At 45.4% G+C, this 20447-nt stretch overlaps 1 protein-coding gene across 2 annotated transcripts in view; it reads left to right on the top strand.

Annotated features, from left to right (window-relative positions):
* Positions 1-20447, top strand: part of SERINC5 (serine incorporator 5) — a 103175-nt gene that overhangs the window by 53062 nt on the left and 29666 nt on the right. For both annotated transcript variants that reach the window (XM_043470766.1, XM_043470767.1), the window contains exons 3-5: positions 17997-18175; positions 18645-18727; positions 20228-20321. In XM_043470766.1, coding sequence (XP_043326701.1) covers positions 17997-18175; positions 18645-18727; positions 20228-20321 — 356 coding nt within the window. The remainder of the gene's footprint in view (positions 1-17996; positions 18176-18644; positions 18728-20227; positions 20322-20447) is intronic.

The following is a 20447-nucleotide window of genomic DNA, read 5'->3' as shown; positions in this document are numbered from 1 at the left end:
GGTGTGAGGGTGAAGGGCAAGAGGCAGCGCCTTGTCAGTGGTTTTCAGTTTGCGCCTTGGCTGCAGAACATGGCGGGTGTTGAAGTCTGAGCAAGAGGGAGCTGCCAGGAGCTGCTGGGCCAGACTTCATCCTGCCTCTTCTCACTGTTTCTGCAGACCTGTGAAAGTTTTGTAATCGAATCCCGCTGACCCTCAAAGTCAGATCCCCGGGGGGGTCCTCAGGCCCTTTGCTGGATCCCCAGGTTGGGAAGTCTGCTGTGGGGTCTAGAACTTTTACAACATTGCGAGAACTTCTCGGGTATAATTGTTCTCCAGTTTGTGGAGGACCCACCCAAGGGGATGGGGCTGATGGCGACCTCCTCCACGAGGACGCATGCCACACGCCGTGCCTCCCAGGAGCGCTGCTGCCCGTGGCCCATCCCTGCGGCAGGCCACTGCTGACCCGAGCCTCTGCAAAAGGCCCTGAGACCCAGGCAGGGCTGGCGCAGCTCTTGTGGGGGTCATTGCTCCTTTCCCTGGGTTCTGTGCGCACAGGTTTGGTGTGTGCCCTCCTAGAGTCTCTGGTGGATCTGAAGTTGATTTTGAACGTGATTGTGCCCCTCCTACCATCTTGTTGGGGCTTCTCCTTTGTCCTTGGTCGTGCGGTGTCTTTTTGGTGGGTTGCCACATTCTCCTGGCAATGGTCATTCAGCAGCGAGTTGCGATCTCGGTGTTCTCCCAGGAGAAGATGAGCGCACGTCCTCCCTTCTCCCCCTCAGGAACATCCTCTTTCTCATGAGCACTCTGATTCTGCCGCGCTGGTTGACCTGGCCGTGATTTCTGTCTTCTCCTGCAAGCATTTTTCCCATCTCAAAACATACCATCCATTTTATTGCAAGTTATTGTCGTCAGTAACTGTGTAAATTCACTCAGAAATAGTCTTGAGATATTTGATGCCTGTGGGGATTAAAAATCCACTATAGAACGTAGGAGAACAACTACAAAATGGGTGAGAGATGTAAGCCTTCTGCCCGGCACCAGCGAATCAAGATGTAACTTCTGGGTGGAGGGATGCTGACCCTGAGGTTTGGGCATCCTGGGTGCGCGAAGGAAGGTTCCTCTTGTTTCCTGTGGGATAGGAGCTCTGAAGTCTAAGCCAGTGCTGGAAAAGGGAGGACAGGGCATGTGTGGCCCTTGGGGCTGCCTCCCTGTGAGCTATATGCCAGGTCCAGGTAGGAAGAGCCCGCAGGCCGCTGCACTGGAGCATCTCAGATCCATCTCCTCCATCCTGCGTTCACCTGGTCCCCAGGCTGACTCACTGATGGGGTGGTAGGTGGTGCCTGAGATGGCTGAATCTTTGTGTCTTACTTTTTTTCAGAACCAAAACACAACTTCCACATTGTGGAAGACTGGTGTTTGTGGTGGTGGTATAGTGTGTGTGGGTTCGCTTGAAATTTAAAATTTGAAGGATCATTCCTTGTATTGAAAGGAGAAGCTACTATGATCTTTGGTTTTGATAGCAGTCATTTTTTTGGTTCCTTCATTTGTTGTAAAAAGTGTTACATTTTATAGTCTTACTTGATCTCTTTTGGAGACATGTTTTGCTTTATATACATGACTTGCTGCTGGTGAGTTTAGGTCATTTTCTTCTGAGTGAGTAGGAATGTGAAATTGCATCCTTCCTATGATTGGATGAAAAGAGCATTTTGGTTCTTTTCAGCACAGGATGATAATGTAGGCAGAAAAGGAAGGCTGGATGAGATCCCAGAGGTGAGGGGCTGCCTCGGGCTGCAGTTCCTCAGTGTCTTAAAAGCAGCTTCTGAATTCCATTCTTTCCCTGGACTTGATAAAAGCCAGCCCCAGCCCCACCCATTAGCCAGGACCACACCCAGAGATTTCAGGTGCCCCTGGAAACCTCCTAGCCCAGGAATTATTTGTTGGTTTATAAGCTCTTCTTGTTTGGCCCGCAGATTTTTTTTGTAATGTGCAGTTGGCTGCCTTTAGAGGGCCAAGCGTGCTAGTTCACCGTAGGCCCCGTCCCTGGATGCTTACCTCTATCCTTACTTCTTGCTTCCCAAGAAAGGCATTTGGATGTGGATCTCCTGAAACAGCTTAAACTCCGCATGTACAAGTTTCTGAAAAGGCTTGTATGTATCAGAATGGACCCCAGGCTCGTTGCCCAGCCTGATGAGGAGGGAGGTTGCTGAGTGTGCTCAGTGGTCTGTGTGGTTCTGTGCGCACAGGCCCAGGCTGGACCCGAGAAGCCCCTTCCTGCCATGGCTGGTCTGCCCTTGGCTTGCTGGAACCAGGTGTTTTTATCCAAGCAGCCGTTTAGAAATCGTCCTGGTCATTTTGGTCCAATGGACCCAGTGGACTGCTCAGTCTCAGGACCAATGTGGGGTGGAAGTGGGACACTGATGGGATCTGAGTCTGGCCCCCTTTGCAGTTACACTCCCAGGTTACAGTCATCACCTCCCCCACCTTAAAAAAATTTTTAAGTATATGTTCTAATCACGATTTCTACAGTTATTATGAAGTCCAAATTTGCTAGGGAAGGGGGACAGGGATGGATGTTGAGGCTGCCAGGTATGGATTTAGGCCCTTGGAATGGAGGTAGCAGGATGGGCTTAAAGGATTTTTCTCTATTTATTCAGAAAATCCAGTCTCTCTCAACACATCCCCTAGAGCTGATGTATAAATTATCTTTGGCCTGTATCTCCCAGTCATTTTCACTGTTCATTAGAAGGAGAAGAAGATGTGTTAATGGGAAATTCTTGTATATTAGCTGTATTAGCATAAGATTATTTGGAAGTAGATGGATGAAAATGAAATAAAGAAGTACTATTTATAGCCAGGCTTGTTCCAAGCCACATCTGTATCTGGTGATTCCCCCCACCCCCGGCAGTGAAGAGGTCATGTCCTGGCCTGATCCTTTCCCTGAGGCGGCGCTTTCATTTCTGGCCTTGGTTATTCACATCCTAATGTGTCTGCTAGTTGAGGCATGCCTTTCTCAGGACAGGCCCGGGATCCTGACAGGTGATCCTCCCCACGTTTTCCAGGTCCGGTGCTGACCACACACTTCCCCACAAAGTCGTAAAGTGCCGGGTTTCCACTTAGCTGTCAGGCAGTCCTGCTTCAGCGCCCCCAGCCTTCCTGATGTCACATTCCGGTTCTCTTATGTAGACTTGGATTGTTCTGTCCCCAGCTTCACACGTTCACTTCCCTCAGACTTCTTTCTCTAGATAACTATCCCCATGGGTGACCTGAGGATGTTGTTGGAACTTGTACTTCTCCCAGATGGTACCCCATTTTCAAATTCCGGAGTCCCCACAGACTGTAGAGGAACTCAGGAGCTACTTGCCTCAGAGAAGAACTTAGATTTCAGGATGCTCTCCCAAGTACACCTGTGGTCAGTTCAGTGACGTTTAGCCAGCTTTGGTGGTTCCTAGAGTTGACAGAGCTTTGATCCTCTATGTTAGAGATGCTGAAATTCAGTTATGAGCTGTTCTACTTTTTATGTTTAACCTGCAATATTAGGAATATGAAAGCATTAGGGACAGTATTGTTTTGGGGAAAACCCTCCTGTTCCCAGTCCCTTGCTAGTCACAGGGGATTAAAAAAAAAAAATACATGAAACACAGTTACTAGTTAAAGAGTCTAGTTAAAAAGATAATAAATAGGGAGAGAAAAAAAAGGATGCGGCTTCTATTTATGTCTTCTCCCCAGTGAAGAGACAGCAGATACTATGTGGTATTACATGTTATGCAGAGAAAATATTGCCCTCTTTTTACAGTATAATTTGAGTAAAACATTGTTTCACAGTGGCAGAATCTTCCGTTATAATCCTAACCAGTCTCCTCTGTTGACAGATGAGAGGGGTGGCCCAGGGCAGTGAGGGGGCTTGTCCAAGGCGTGACGCCAGGTAGCGCAGGATGAGGACCCGGGACCGCTGGACCCCCGCCAGGGGCACCTCTCTGGCCTGTTCAGCTGGGTCCGGCTGTTGCTGAGACGTTCACAGAAGCAGCAGGAGAAGCCTTAGCAAACACCCTTCCTCACGATTCCTGACCTTTCCTTCTGGACTTACAGCGAGGGAGAAGCATTTCCTCTGGAAAACCTGGGCCTCAGCAGCTTCCCCAGCAGCCTCCTTCCCTCGTGAGAGCCAGAAGCTGGGCTCCAGGGATGACAGCTAGTCTGAAGTAGAAAATAGGGGCAACCACAAATCTAGTGTTTACTTACGTGGTAGCTTTGCGTGTGAAATAGAACCTGCCTTCAAGTTGTGTTTGGTGTGACGACCTTTTCAAGGTAAACAGCAGCAATGAAAAATCCTCCGCTTTGGTCACAAACACCATGTAATTTGTCACAGCACAGGATGACAGGTATTCATGCTCAGACTGGAAAGTCTGGCTCTTCTTTTGATTTTGGTCTTTACTGGTTGAATGTTAAGAGAACCTTGTACCTGAGACCTTGCAACAGGTGTTGATGTAGCGTATTCAAGTTATAGGGAGCAGAACTCTATAGTCTCAGCTGGTATTTTCTGTCTTGTGTTAGAACAAGTGTTGAATTAGTGCCCCCTGGCCCATCACCCCCCCAAAAAAACGAATTGCTGACCCAGTTATCTGACTCTGGAGTTTTTTTATTTTTTAAAATTCAGCTGAGATAGAATGCTTTTCAAAAGTCCTCCTTCTAAACAGCTGCTGAGTTCGTTGTACTGCTCTTGTTCCTTATATGTGTCCAGCGGATCAGTGAGCGTGTTTCTGAGGTTAAAGGTTGGTCTGGGCCATTGAACTTCAAGTTCTCTGTAGAATACAGAGGGGGAATTCTCACTGTGGCCTGATCAGAGTTAGCCAGGGCTGTGCCGGCTGTGAGATTCCATCTCTTAAATCTCCTGGGTCCCCTCCGCTCTCAGTTGGGTGACACTGGGGACACGTGTTTCCAAACAGTTTTATCTTAGGTCCACATTGCATCTAGACGTAACACCACCTGGAAACGACCATCCCTGTGCCCGCCCGTCCGTCGCTTCTTTCATGGCTCAGGCCCCAGCTTTCTGTACTCAGTGAATGCAGGGAAGTGATGGTGGGAAGCAGGTTGATTCTGCAGGCAGTGATCTGAACTAATGTGAAACCCTGCTGAGAGCCTTTTTGAGTCTGAACCAAAGACAAAGAGGTTTGACCCTTGTCCAGTAATAATGAGCTTCCCAGGAGCCAGAAAACAAGAAACAATAGTTATTGTCCTTTGTCTGGAGGATCCATTATCCAGAAGCTTTTGGGGAGCATCGGAAGTTAGTAGGATCTCCGTTTCAGGAGGCATCTCACTCTGGGCGAGGGACGATAAGATGTGAGAACTGAAGTTTTCCTAACCCCATTTTCTGTCATCATCAAAAGCGTCCGTTAAGCAACAATCTGTAGAGGCCTTGACGCTCTCTACAGATAAACGGGACAGACACAGGCCTACGGCTGGAAGCAGCTCTGTTGTGACCGGGCCAGAGGCACAGACAAACGGTGCAGCACACAGCAGTGGCCTCAGATTGCTGCGAGCAGCAACAGAACTACTGTGGATAGTTGAGTCTTAATAACAGGGTTTAGAAGACTGATTGTGTTACTTGGTTAAACTGTAATCTGAGTTCTTGTTTTAAAAAAAAATCTTTTAAGTCACGTAACTGATTCCTCCCTCCCTCCATTCCTTCCTCTTTCCCTTCCTCCCTCCCTTCTTTGCTGCCTATGTGAGTGTCAAGCACTGTGCCAGGTGCATGGGATGCAGGCGTGAGAACTGGGTCTCCTTACACACTTTCTGTGTGTAAGGCAGGCGCCCCTAGCATCAGGCCACATGTGCACGTGGTTGTTTTTGAAAGTTAAAAGTATCTGAATTCCACTAGTGATTATTGGAGATGGTGGTGTCAGCTTAGCGGCCCCTTCTTGTGACCTCTGGGGTCACGTCAGAACTCAGGAGTGCTTTCTCCCCATCCTTATGTGGGGGAACTAGGAGTCCAGGTGAGGTGGGAGGTTTGTAAAAGTGTTGTTGCCCTCTAAAGCAGGGTTGAGCTTAATCGCAAAGAGGGGTTGGGTATTTGCAGGGGTGGGGGGGGGCGGAAGGCAAGGTTGTGGTTTTTAAATTTCAGTGAGGCTGTTTCTACAGTCTTAAAATTAAGTCTAAAATTATATCTCGCAACACGCCGGCTTTCATCAGTGTGGGTTTTATTTTTAGTTCCACAAGTCGTGTTTGTATAACAGATGTGAGGGTTCTTTTTTTCTTACTATGTGGGCTTCTGACCCAAAAAAAAAAAGCACTGAACTCAAAGACATGTCCTCCACCACCCCCTCCACAAAGCTTTTTTTTTTTTTTTGTAGACAGACAAATTAAACCCTTAAGCTGTAGCCCTGAAAATAACATATGGCAGATGAACAATTTAATTCACTTAAAGCACCAAGTTCCATTTTGGGGGCAGCAGGGCATGCTCTGGAGAAGGCAGGACACTCAGGGGACGACCACAGCCCATTGATCACAACCAGCTGAGCTGGTTGCCTGTCTGCTCTTCCTTTGACTGTTGATCTGTAGAGTAAGTCATCACCAGTTGTCGTTTGCCTTTGAGATGCTAATTTACACTTCAGCAGTTAGCACTGCTCCTCAGCTCTACTTCCTGGTCCTGGGCTGGGCAAACCTTTCCTGTAAAGAGCCAGCTAGTAAACATTTCAGTTATGAAGGCCCTGTGGTCCTTAGCAACTACTCAACTCTACAGCCAAAACAAAATGCCAACAAATAAGCGTGGCTGTGTTCCAATAAAACTTTATTTACATGAACAGGAGCCGGCCGGTTCTGACCCACAGACTTTGCTTTGCTGGCCCATGGTTGACCTCAGTGGCTCGGTTTGTGTCAGACGCAGTTGTTCTCCCCTTTCCCTAGAGGGGAGACCTGAATGGGCTGAACTTTGTGCTGAGGCTCCTGGAGCTCCTGATTAAGTTGCAGATACCAGGTTGTATGAGCCACGTTCTGGGTTGACTAGGCAAGAACAGCACGGCAGTAAATTTAGTGAGACACATTTAACAGCATGATGTTTTTACTTGTGATGAATTTACTCATCCCGGCCTTTTGAGATACACAGTAAATCATTCACAGGTTAAAAAAAAAAATCATCAGCCCTTCTTTCTGTATAGCCAAACCAAGCATTTTGGTGATTGGGAAGAAGTAGGGAGGGAGAAAGTAAGAATGTGGGTACCCCAGTTCTCCTGGGGGCCTCCGGTTCCTGGTCCAGTGTAAAATGAGAAGGATGCTGGGCCAGACATCGAACTGTGTGTGTGACTGGGTTCTTAGCCCTAACAATGGGGACCAAGTGACCAGGGGCTCTCAGAATCTGGAGGGTGTAGGTTTGGTAGTGTTAACTGAAAAAACATGCACAACCTTTAAGTTGAATGTTAGGTTTTATTCAGTGGGAATGTTAGGACTCAAGCCCAGGAGATAGCATCTCAGGGCAATCCTGAAAGAGCTGACTCTGAAGAGGCAGGGGAGGAGCCAGGCTTTGTACAAGTTTGCAGCAAGGAGGCAGTTAATCTGAATATTGAAAGATTACTCTGTGGCTCAGCTGGTAAAGAATCTGCCTGCAATGTGGGACACCTGGGTTCGAGCCCTGAGCTGGGAAGACTCCCTGGAGAAGGGAAATGCTACCCACTCCAGAATTCTGGCCTGGAGAATTCCATGGACTGTATAGTCCATGGGGTCGCAAAGAGTCAGACACAACTGAGCGACTTTCACACTTCCAGGTGGCTCAGTGGGTAAATAATCCACCTGCAGTACATAGACTTGGGAGATGAGGGTTCAATTCCTGGGTCAGGAAGATTCCCTGGAGAAGGAAATGACAACCCACTCCAGTATTCTTGCCTGGAGAATCCCATGGACGGAGGAGCCTGGGGGCTATAGTCCATGGTAGAGGACTGAAGAGGAGTCTTCAGTCGCAAAGAGGACTGAAGGAACGGAGTAAGCACACACTTAAGAAAAGCCAAATCTGTCACATGAAGAGATTTAGCCATCTTTTACGTATAGGAAGATGCAAGTCTCCGGGTTTGCTGAAATCATTTCTCTCATATGCATCTAACTATCTGGGGCCAGTCCTGCTTTCTTTATGGTTCACTTCCTAATTCCTGTTTTCTGTAAGGGGTGTCCGATGAGGCCACCTCTCACAGTCCACCAGCTCCTCAGCTTAATGGGGAGGAAGCAGGTGATGTCTTCCAAATAGCTGGCTCTGTTTCAGGCTCAGATATTTGCATTTGAAAGAGACTTGAGTGTAGAGCAGGAAATATTTCATTTCACAGTAGAGTTCCATCTTTTGGAACTCTGTGTTTCTGTGTCCTACCTAAGGCAAAATCATGGATTGTTGTTGTTCAGTTGCTAAGTCGTGTCTGATTCTTTGTGACCCCATGAACTGCAGCACTCCAGGCTTCCCTGTCCTTCACTACCTCCCAGAGTTTGCTCAAGCTCATGTCCATTGAGTCAGGGATACCATCCAACCATCTCATCCTCTGTCGCCCCCTTCTCCTCCTGCCTCCAATCTTTCCCAGCATCAGAGTCTTCTCCAGGGAGTAGGCTCTTCACATCAGGTGGCCAAAGGATTGGAGCTTCAGCTTCAGCCTCAGTCCTTCCAGTGAATATTCAGGGTCGATTTCCTTTAGGATTGACTAACTAACATGGATAGTCAAAATTAAAACATGAAAATGCTTGAAATATCCGTAAAGTAGAGCACACGTGGCTAGCATTTCTCTAGAAAGTTAGCTCCTTGTTAGCTTGGATTTTTTTAAAAAAAATATTTCTTTATTCATTCATTCATTTTTGGCTGTGCTGGGTCTTCATTGCTGTGCTTGGTCTTCCTCCAGTTGCGGAGAGCAAGGGCTACTCTCTAGTTACAATGCGGGGGTTCTCATTGCAGTGGCTTCTCCTGCAGAGCATGGGCTCTAGAGTGCTGGCCCAGTAGTTGTGGTGCGTGTTGCTGTGTGGCATGTGGGGTACTCCCGACCAAACCTGTGTACCCTGCACTGGCAGCGAATTCTTAACCCCTAGACCACCAGGGAAGCCCTAGCTTGGATTTTTAATCCGTTTTATTTGCTGCTTGAATCTCCATAACCTAGAAGAGTACCTGTACATAGTAGATATGAATGAGTCAGGGAAGGATCAAGCCCTGTGCTGTGATATCTAGGTATATTTACATAACATATAGTGTGGGATGAAGAGTACACCTGTAAACTCCCATTTCATTGGACTTTCAGTAGCTGTTTACAGAAAACAGCCGTGAGCGTGGTTGGATTTGCACATTCAAATCACGATATTCCTGTTTTCACATTCAATGGGAAGTTAGCTGATTTGGTGCTGCTCACGTAGGCCATAAGCACATCTTCCCACTGAGAAGCTGTCTGACTAGAAAGCCCTGCCTGTTTAGACACTTGGTCCTTTTCAAAGAAACCCCAGCATCTGAGTGTTCAAGAGAGAGCTGTCAGTGGGCCTGGTTCGTCTCAGGGGGCACAGACTCCTCTATCAGACCCTGCATCCTGTGGGGCAGAGTGTGGGTCGTAACTGTGTCTTCCACCTAAAACAAAGTCCAGGCCTCCGCAGCTGCGGTCTGATCTCTGGGTTTAGCTATGGACTTGTTTTCTGGACTTGGCCCTGGCCCAGCCTCTTCCCCTTGATTATGGGGACAGTGCTTGCTGAGAAGCTGACCCTGTGGGAGCGCAGAGACTCTCCTGGCTCTGAGACGGGGTGGGCGGCTCTGCCGGCTCCTCTCTTCGTCTGGCCTGCTCTCCCTGTCACCCATCACCCTAGAGTTTCCAGCCCTCCCTGGGGAGAGTTTGTCGGTGTCTGTTAAAACTTAACCACCGTCATGATCCAGCATTCGCCTTCTGGATGTCAGTCTTCCTTAATGCCTCACCTGTGCAGAGAGAGAGGCATGCGATACCCACGATACGGGCACTGTCGGTTTTACCTTGTTCCTAAGGGTGAAAACTCAGAAACAATGTGAGTGTCTGCCACTAGGCTCACAGAGACCAAATTACAATGGGTCTGGGCTGTGGACTTCTGTATAGCAGTTTCAGTCAGTTCAGTCACTCAGTCGTGTCTGACTCTTTGCGACCCCATGAACCACAGCACACCAGGCCTCCCTGTCCATCACCAACTCCCGGAATCCACCCAAACCCATGTCCATTGAGTCAGTGATGCCATCCAACCATTTCATCCTCTGTCGTCCCCTTCTCCTCCTGCCTTCAATCTTTCCCAGCATCAGGGTCTTTTCAAATGAGTCAGCTCTTCGCATCAGGTGGCCAAAGTATTGGAGTTTCAGCTTCAACATCAGTTCTTCCAATGAACACCCAGGACTGATCTCCTTTAGGATGGACTGGTTGGATCTCCTTGCAGTCCAAGGGACTCTCAAGAGTCTTCTCCAATACCACAGTTCAAAAGCATCAATTCTTCGGTGCTCAGCTTTCTTTATAGAGCAGTTTGAAAGGTTGCACATAGATTTATGTGTTGAACATGCAGCAATCTGTGGGACATAATGAGTGGGGAGTAACAGAGCAAAGGGCCTACAAGGAAGTGCAACAGGCGTTCCCTCTGGAAGCAGTCAGGTTAGGGTTGGAGCCGTGATGGTTAGGGGGATTCAGTTACCTGTATCTGTTGTAATTTACGTTTTCTTTGACAACAATAATGTAAATATGTGTTGCTCGTATGTATGCTCACTTGCTCAGTCATATCCGACTCTTTGCGACCCCATGGACCTGCCAAGCTCCTCTGTCGAGGGGATTCTCCAGGCAGGAATACTGGAGTGGTTTGGCATTCTCTTCTCCAGATTGCTTCTATAATGATAAATAAATATATCTTAGAATGATGCACTTTTAGGTTTGCAGTTAGATTTCTTGAAAGCAGGGGTGAAAGGCCTGTTGGGGTCACTTCCTGCCCAGTGTCCAGCCTGCTGGACTGTCTCCTCTCCTCAGCCTTCAGTCTCTGCTCTGGGGAATATTCCGATTACTGCTCGGAATGACTCTTTGTTGCCAAATCCAATGTTACTTCTGGCATCTCATCAGTTGGTGGTATTTGACACACTCCACTTCCTGAGAGCTGCTCAGCTTCTCTCTGGCTCTGTATCTTTTCAGTTCCTTTCTTGTTTTTTTTTTCCCCCTTCTTCCCAGTCCCTGAATGTTTGCATTCCTCAGCTCTCTGGGCTGTTCCCAGCTCTGTCTCCTTCATCCCCTGCTCCTCCACCTGGGTTCCTCTCCTGGTAAATTTATGTATTCCATTGATTCCTTGTAATCCTTGCCATCTCTGCTGGTCCCTACCAGTCCTTCTCTCTAGTCCTGCTGTCTCGCCATCTGCCCACATTTCCCCTTGATTCTGGCAGCCTGTGCTTAAGTGAATTACTGCCCCTGCACCCTGAAACCGCCCCTCTCCTGTGCGTCCTATCCACTGCTGGCCCACCATCCAAACCGCTGCCAAACTAGAAATGGGGAATCCTGGTCCTTGGTCCCTCAGCCTTCCCTCATAGGCCGCACCAGTCAGCACGTAGGACCTGTCTATTCCATGGCCCCGAGCCCCACTGCTGTTGCCTCATTGAAGACTTATGTGAGTTTTCGCTGGGATTAACTCTTATCCCTCCTCCAAGATTAGCAAGTGGTCTTTGTACATTCTGCCTTCATAAACCCTGATTCCCTGAGCAGACTGACGTTAGCGGCTCCCTGTTTCCCTTCTGAGGAAGAGCCCCTCGTGTCATCATTATTAGTCAGTTCTCTGCAAGCTGTCTTGTTTCAATTGAAAGCTTATTATTTAAAGTTTGTGATTGGAGTTGTTTTCTAACTATTTAATCATATTTGTGGCAGTTTGATCCTGAAACTCCAATTCTTTGGCCACCTCATGCGAAGAGTTGACTCATTGGAAAAGACCCTAATGCTGGGAAGGATTGGGGGCAGGAGGAGAAGGGGACGACAGAGGATGAAATGGTTGGATGGCGTCACCGACTCGATGGACATGGGTTTGGGTAGACTCTCGGAGTTGATGATGGACAGGGAGGCCTGGCATTCTGTGATTCATGGGGTCTCAAAGAGTCGGACACGACTGAGCGACTGAATTGAACTGAACTGAACTGATCCTGAAAGGCTTATGGCAGAGGGGGAGCTGTGAACTCTAACATCGTCTCTGTCTTGCATGCTTCTGAGATTCTGGGGAGTTACTATTAGGGACATTAAGTTCCTGACTATAGAGGTGACTGGGTCAAACAAAACCAGGCTCAGTGGAATTTTAGTTCCCCTTTTAATGGGCTTCCCATGTGGCTCAGTGGTAAACAATCTGCCCGCCAATGCAAGAGATGCAAGAGACACAGGTTTGATCCCTGGGTCAAGAAGATCCCCTCGAGTAGGAAATAGCAACCCACTCCGGTATTCTTGCCTGGGAAATCCATGGTCAGAGGAGCCTGGCGGGCTACAGTCCATGAAGGTACAAAGAGTCAGACACGACTGAGCAACTGAGCACCCACATATGACTTTTAATAATGACACATTGCAAACTTTTCTCTTAAAAATATTTAGAAATCTGAACAAAAGAGAGGTGAGTCCTGATGGTACTTGTTTTTTGTTTGGCTGCGCTGCATTGCATGTGCGATCTTGGTTCCCTGACCAGGGATGGAACCTACGCCTCCTGCCTTAGAAATGCAGAGTCTTAACCACTGGACCACCAGGGAAGTCCCTGGTGGTTACTGTTTTTAAAATAGCCCCCACAATCCAGAAAGGGCCTCAAAGGTAATAATTTACAGAGAAATGACCCTTGATTGCTAGAAGCTGTCGAAGGGAGGATGGAAGCTGATTTTAGCCTTCCCTGTTTTGCAACTGCTGTCCATGGGTGGGTAACATACATGGGTGGGTCCACTGTCATGGACACTGGAATTTTTCCACAGAGAAAACTAAACTGTCTTAAAAAGTTTACAAATAATTGGAATGTCAGAAAGGGGAGAGAGTCTTGGTTCTGAAGTTTATTTCAAGTAAGATACTAAACAGAACCTGTAGATCTAGTTCTTCTAGGTTTTGTGATATCACTCCTGCTCAGCTCTCCCAAAGCTTTCCTTGCAGCTTGGTTTCATTCAATGTCCTAAAAATTTGATATAATGGAAGGTAAGACTCATTAGCTTTGCTAATGTGCCGTTTACTCATCTCTCTAAAATAATGTTATGGGGACATGATGCTCCTTTTCCTCTTCATTTCTGTAAGAACCACTCCCAAATTCTATTCTTTATTTCTAAGTTTGCATCATGTGGGTCCCTGGCCAACTAGCCCTATAGGCCTTTCTAACCCTGCCATTATTTCTTCACATTTATTTGCCTGAGACTGAAATTGTTTTAAGGGCATAGCCAGCATCTCCCCTCAGTAGACAAGCCATGGGGATTTTCTAGCTAACATCTCTAGCCTTAATACTTGTATTGATGTTTTGAAATGTCTTCCCTGATGTGGAAGTTCAGATATGTGTATTTTTTGAGTGGTGACTAGGTCTCTGAAAGGCACGTAGTGAGTCCTGTTTTTTAGAGCTCAGTTCTTGGACAGGCATACCTTGTTTGGTTGCGCTTTACCTTATTGCGTTTCACGGACGCTGCGTTATTTACAAGCTGAGGGTTTGCGGGAACCCTGCCTCGAGCAGGTGAATCAGCGTGCCACTTGCTGAACGGCATTTGCTCGCTCTGGGTCACACTTGGGTAATTCTCGCGATATTTCAAACTTTTTCATTACTGTTGTTACATGTTCAGTGATCTTTGATGTTATTGCCATGACTCACCAAAGGCTTAGATGATTGGTATTCTTTAGCAATAGAATATTTTTAAATCTTATATTATTAAATTTTTAAACACTGCTTTTAAAAAACAAAACACATAATGCTATTGCGCACTTGATAGACTGCAGTATAGTGTAAACTTAACTTTTATGTGCCCTGGGAAACCAAAAACTTCATGTGGCTTGCTTTACTGTGCTGTTTTCTTTGTTGCAGTGGTCTGGAACCGAACCCGCAGTATCTCTGAGGTATGCCTATATAGATGTGCCAGGGAAAGGTTCACCTTATTGAAAGTTGCCAGTACGGTTGTTCCTTGGTATCCTCTGGGGGTTGGTCCCAGGACCCTCTTGGATATCAAAATCCACCGATGAGCTCAAGTCCCTTATATAAAATGGACTTGCATATAACTTAGGCACATCCTCTTAAATACTTTAAATCATTGCTAGATTACTTAAAATGTCTAATACTATGTAAACAGTTCCAGATACATGGCAAATTCAACTTTTGTGTTTTGAAACTTTCTGGGGAAAAAAAAAATTTTTTTTTTATTTCTTTGTGTGGTTAGTTAAATCCATAGGTGGAGAACTGGCAGTTACACGGAAGTTCAACTGTATCTTTCACTGTGAATCCTTTGGTAAAGTGAATAGCGTGTCTACTGAGTTCTAAGATGTTTATCTCCCCTCTTGTTTAAGTCAGAATGCATCAGCCAATCAGGGGTTCAGGTAATGTGCCTGACTCCCTCCCCATTATTATAAAATAGATAATAACTTAGAATTAAGTATGTTTGCTTAATGGCTACCATGGATCAAGAACTGTGATGAGCCCTTTTTACAAGGATTCACTGATTTCATTCTCAGAGCAGCTTCATGAGGTGGAAGGCAGTATTATTTCATTGTACAGATAGGGAAACTGAGGCTCAGCTAGGGTGTGTAATTTTCCCAGGTTATTAGTGGAGTTAGGGCTGGAAGTCCACATGAGCTCTTCATTCTCACTGATACTTGTGACTTTGAGCTTGGTTGCTCAGTGGTTGGGAGGATACTCCTTGCCCTCGGGTCTGTACAGAACCAACTACAGGTGCAGTGTCCCTGGATGCCCAGAGTCAGACATAAGAGGCAACATCCTTCGCAGGCCCGCCCCCCCCATCCCACAGTGTGGAATCTGTGTGTGATCTATGTTTTCTTTTTCTAAAACTGGGATGGAGCTCAGAACAGCAAATATTTAATCAGAGCAAATTCCCGTTACTAAATCCCGCCAGCCTGTTCTACTCGGAGGTTCTTTACCTAAAAATATTCACCACATGCTGAAGGCTAGACGACTTGAGTCACCCACAGAGCATAAGGCAGGTCTTAGTGTTTAGAGCAGGGGGTTGTTTGCCTACTTTTGTTGTGGATGAGATATGCAATGCCGCATACTCACCCTTTGATGAGCCTAAGGGCCTCTGGCGGTAAGTAAGGGTTTGGGGGAGGGGAGTTTGCGGGGGATGACAGGGTAGGTGCTCAAGTCTGCTGGCAGGAGCATTCTTGAACTGATCTGAGGAGAAGAGAGAATTGGGTGTGGGTAGGGAGGTGGAGAAGAGCCTGCCTGGGAAAGATGGACTGGGCAGATTAAAGGAACGCTGACATGCATGTGTTATGGCAGGAGTGTGGAGGCGCTGTGCAAAAGGGATTAGCTTTGCTGACAGAGGAAACAGAGAAGGTGGGGGAAGAGTGGAATGGATATTATAGAGCAGTAAATCCCACATGAATAAAACAAATAAGGTGGAGGCATGGTGCCTCCTTGTACAGATTTAAAGCAACATTACCTCCTTATTCCCAGTACCACTCATAGGGTGCAGCTTTTGTTTCCTGCTACAGGCTCTGAAACATTCACTTGTATGGGGTCCCCCATGACTTCAATAGATGAAGATTTTAACCATGTGAATTTGCTCACTCACTGTGAAATAGCTAAAAATTCAGACTCCTTCAGAAAGCCCTTGCTGAGGTCTCTCATGACCTGGTGGGGGCGCATCCTGTATCTTAATCACTGTTTTCAAGCCCTTTACATACCCCCCCTTCTCACTGGAATGCTCCAGGGTGCTTCCAACCCTGTATGTTAAAAACAAACTCCCAGAGCTCTTTTCAGTTCCTAGGGCTTCCCTAATGGCTTAGAGGGTAAAGCGTCCGCCTGCAATGTGGGAGACCTGGATTCAATCCCTGAGTCGGGAAGATCCCCTGGAGAAGGAAATGGCAACCCACTCCAGGACTCTTGCCTGGAAAATTCCATGGACAGAGGAGCCTGGGAGGCTGCAGTCCATGGGGTCACAAACAGTCAGACACGACTGAGCGACTTCACTTTCCTTTTTTCCTTTAACCCTATTCCCTCTCTACCCTAAATACTTTAAAAAGGCAGAAGAGAACCCTCCCCCATCTTTCAGTCCTGCCAACTATGACTTCTACCCATAGACTTTGTATTTTTTCTGCTACTAGTTTACCTTCTTCAACTGTTATCTGGACTGTTAATTCAGTGGCCTTCTAATCCTTCTGCCTCAAACTTGTCCCTTTTGTCACATGTTCTTCACTTTGCAGCCAAAGTCATTCCAGCTTAAATAGCTGTTTCCCCTTCCTTACAGTATGGGAGCCAGTCTTCTTGGCATGGCATATACCTGGCCCTTCCCACCAAGATCATGCCTTTTTTTGAGCTTTATCTCTTGCCAAGGAATACTTTTTTTGGTATAAGTATGCCCCCCATGCAATATTTAGTATAAGTATATCCCCAAGTATTGTTATATTAAAAACTAGTTGTTATTTATACAACATTTAAATTTAACTAGACAATCTGTGTTTTATCTGGCTTAATATTTTACCTGGCTTAGTCAAAAATAATAGTAATGTCTCTCTTTGTGGATTTATATCTTGCTGTGATCTAAAAACATTGGAGTTATAGGAACTTGCAGACCACAAAATGTTTGGTATTTCTTTATGAAATCTTTTATAGCTATGCATGAAAGTGAAACTATTATAACAGGATCTCAGTAGCAATGCATTTTTGCCTAAGACACTAATTTTTTTAAAAAAAATCATATTTAATAGTAATGATTGCAGATCTTTTCTGAGGGAGAGAATCCTCAGGAAGGAAGATGAACTTCAATTACATTTAGTCTTCCTTCCATTTATGGAAATCTTTTATTTTAAACTTATTGAATTTTTATTTTTTTGGCTGCACCAGGTGACTTTTGGGATCTTAGGTCTCAGATAGATATTTTAATAACCTCATTGTTACTGTTTCTTTAGGATCTTTTCTGTAGAAGAAATGAAATTATCATGCTTCAGTTTTACCTTTAGTGTTTTGTCCTATTTTCCCCTGGTTTTAGTTTTTGTTTTGTGAGTAAAGGCTATAATGTGATTTTTCAAATTATTTTCTGTTCTGAAGAGTGTTCAGCTTTGATGCTGGTAAGAAGCAAGTTTCTCTTTTTTTTTAACATTAAATCTTTATTTTCTGACATTAATAGAAATATGCTGCTTGTTCTCATAATGTAAGTTTTTAATTATTCTGATAATGTCAGTGGGTTTTATATAAAACCTTCTAATTATACTGGACTAAACGATTGTTGACATTTATCAGATTAGGGCCCATAAATAAAGAACTCCAGTGGATCAAGTAAAAATCCTATTAACCACCAATTCATAGAACAATATATTAAATTTAAAGAAAGACGTGAACCTTACTAGTAATGAGGTCTATGGACATTGAAACAAGATAGTGGTTTTTAGCCCTTAAATATGGTGCTCAGGCTGGGAATGTGAGCAGTCTCAAGTATTGCTACTGGGATATAAACGCAGCCTTTGAAAGAGTGATTTGACTTTATTGCTTGAAATTTTAAAATATAGCTACTACCTGACCCATTGATTTCATTTCTAGGTTAGGAGCTTATCCTATGTAAATAATGTCATATGTGCACTTAATCTCTATATTTACACATTTTAAGAAAAAATACCCGTGTATTATAAGTATAATTTTTAAAAATTCTGATGCTGGATTTCAGAATTCATTAGGGGTAAGTGAAGGCTGAGTGGTACATTATGAGCGCTATATCTCTAAAAAGGATTCAGAGAAAATTAAGGAAAAGGTCTTTGGAAGAGAGACATTCTTCTCAGTCTTAATTTCTCTCGGTAATTAATTTCACATTGAATTTTGACTTGCAGGCTGAAAGAACCGCACCAACTCTTTACGTAGTTTTAACAGAGACTTTTTCTCTTTTTCTTCAGATCCCTTATTTTGAAGATATCTGTAAAGGCATTAAAGCTGGTGACACCTGTGAGAAGCTGGTGGGGTATTCTGCAGTATACAGAGTCTGTTTTGGAATGGCCTGTTTCTTCTTCCTCTTCTGCCTCCTGACCTTGAACGTCAACAACAGTAAAAGCTGTAGAGCCTACATTCACAATGGGTGAGTCTTCGTGGGGATCATTTCTCCTTTCCCTGGACTCAGAGCAGCATTCCAGGGCATCTACTCGTCACACCCTCTGACAGCTTTCCTCTAGTTGAAATTGTTGACAGTGATTTGAGAAAATTACACTTTTCCCCACACAGTAGACTAAGAACTGAATTCCTGTTTGTAACACCTGATGCCATAATGAGAAACGCAGTGGAGATAAGAGCTTATTTTCTGTACCAAGACCTTCCCCCAGGTCATTTCCACCCTGCAACAAAATGGTTTTGCACAATCAGAGGCCAAACATTGAGTCTATCTAATTATGGGAGGAGGCAGTCCCCAGTCACTTAATTTCTTCCCCTCCATTTGAAGTGAACAGAATCACGGATCGACACACGTACCTTCTAAGAGGGCTTTTGTCCTTCCTTGAATATCATTTGAATACATTTCCTCTGGTTTTTTGTTTTTTTTTTTTTCCCTCCAGCTTTTGGTTCTTTAAACTTCTGCTGTTGGGGGCCATGTGCTCAGGAGCCTTCTTCATTCCAGATCAGGAGACCTTTCTGAATGGTAGGAATGGAGGGTTGGGGGTATCTATTTATTGTGTTTTTACCCACTTTGTAAAATTGTTCCAAAGCATAGTCCAGGGTGCCTTTGATATTGTAGGTTACTAACTTTCTTGTAGCTTAAAAAAAAAAAACCCTGCCTCACCTGCCCACACCTCATTCATCCTCTCTACTTCCTGTCTCCCCCTCAACAACCCCCCACCCAACCCCCACCTCCCCGGATGGGTGACAGAACCTATAGTTACTCTGCTGGCTGAAGAATTGAAGTTAAGGTTATTGGCCTGAAGGGAAAAGGAGGCACTTTGGAAAACTTGTTTGAAAACTAGTTTAGCAAGTCAGCAGTGTGACCAGGGAGACCCTGTTCTTTCTGCCCTGCCCACAAACCCAGGGTTTGTTAGCAGCTTTAAATCTGCTGCAGCAATAGTGGGCTAAGAAAGGCTGTGTCTAAGATAAAGCTGCGTCTAAGACAGTGGGGTCCTCTAGGCTATGTCTAAACCTGACTGGTGTGAGACTATGTAACACTGACCGCTATTCAGTCAATTATATTCAATTCAGTTGTATGTCCTTACTGACGGAATCTACCAGAAATACTTAATATGAAGCATTCAATCATAAGTGAAACAAGGGGGTCCTTCTTTATTTGAGCTAGGGAGGGGAAAAATAAAGCCTGCATTTCAGAGGTTCAAAGAACTGTTCAAACCCAGTGGATTCACTTTCCTAATTAAGATAGTGAAAGTATTCACATTGTGAATGAGGAATAGCCATAGGTCCTCAAATAGCCACATGCCAGGTCCAGCGAGTTTCTTAGAGTCACACCGCTTTTATGCATTCCTTAAGGAAGTTGTATCCAAGTTGTCTTTTTACCTAAAATACTGGTAACTAGTTTTCTAGTCCCCACAGAGGTCCTTGTATATATTAGAATAATATACTTAGAATGGATGGGACCTAGCAGTTAGTCCACTAGCTCAGCTCAGTTGTTTTATAGATAACCAGAGATGTGAGGTGCTCATACAAGGTTTGAGCTGCTTTGTGGCTGAGCTGGAAGTAGAACCCTAGTTTGAACCTCATTTCTTCACTGAATCTTGATGGGTCTCTCCCCAGTAAAATTCAAATCCTTGCTTTTTCTGGCAATATGTGATTTTACTTTTAAATGGGGGGGGGGGGGTTGTTGTTGCTTTTATGAATTAACTGCACCTGTTAGGGTATCTGGCATTTATTTATAGCATGGAGGTGAAGCTAGGATGCTGTGGTGCCAGGCTGCCTGTGCTCACATCCCAGCCACATCCTTTACGGGCTGCAGGGCCTGGTCAGCTTATGTAGACTCTGTTTTTCTCATCTGTAAAGTGGGTATAATAGTAGTACCCATCTTGTACAATTGTATTGGAATTCAGTGTGTTAGCAGTACAGGGAGCCTGAGGTAAGAATTAACCATAGTTATTACTTTTTTGAGTTAGACACTTGGGACCGTCATCTCATCTGCTTTCAAAACGGTCTTCTTTTGCAGCCTGGCGCTATGTGGGAGCTGTTGGAGGCTTCCTCTTCATAGTCATCCAGCTCCTCTTGCTTGTGGAGTTTGCACATAAATGGAACAAGAACTGGTATGTGCCTTTGCGGAAAGCTTCCACGGGAACTCACTCTCTGGCTCGGAGAAAGTGCCCAGTGTCGACAGAGGCCCTCCCCTGAGTGGGATTGCCAGGGCTTAGCAGCCTGCTTACACCAAAACT

Source organism: Cervus canadensis, chromosome 6 (genome assembly GCF_019320065.1).
Source record: "Cervus canadensis isolate Bull #8, Minnesota chromosome 6, ASM1932006v1, whole genome shotgun sequence".
In the NCBI taxonomy this organism is placed as follows: domain Eukaryota; kingdom Metazoa; phylum Chordata; class Mammalia; order Artiodactyla; family Cervidae; genus Cervus; species Cervus canadensis.
Note: the sequence above shows the minus strand (reverse complement) of the source record. Positions and strands in the feature narration are given on the sequence as shown.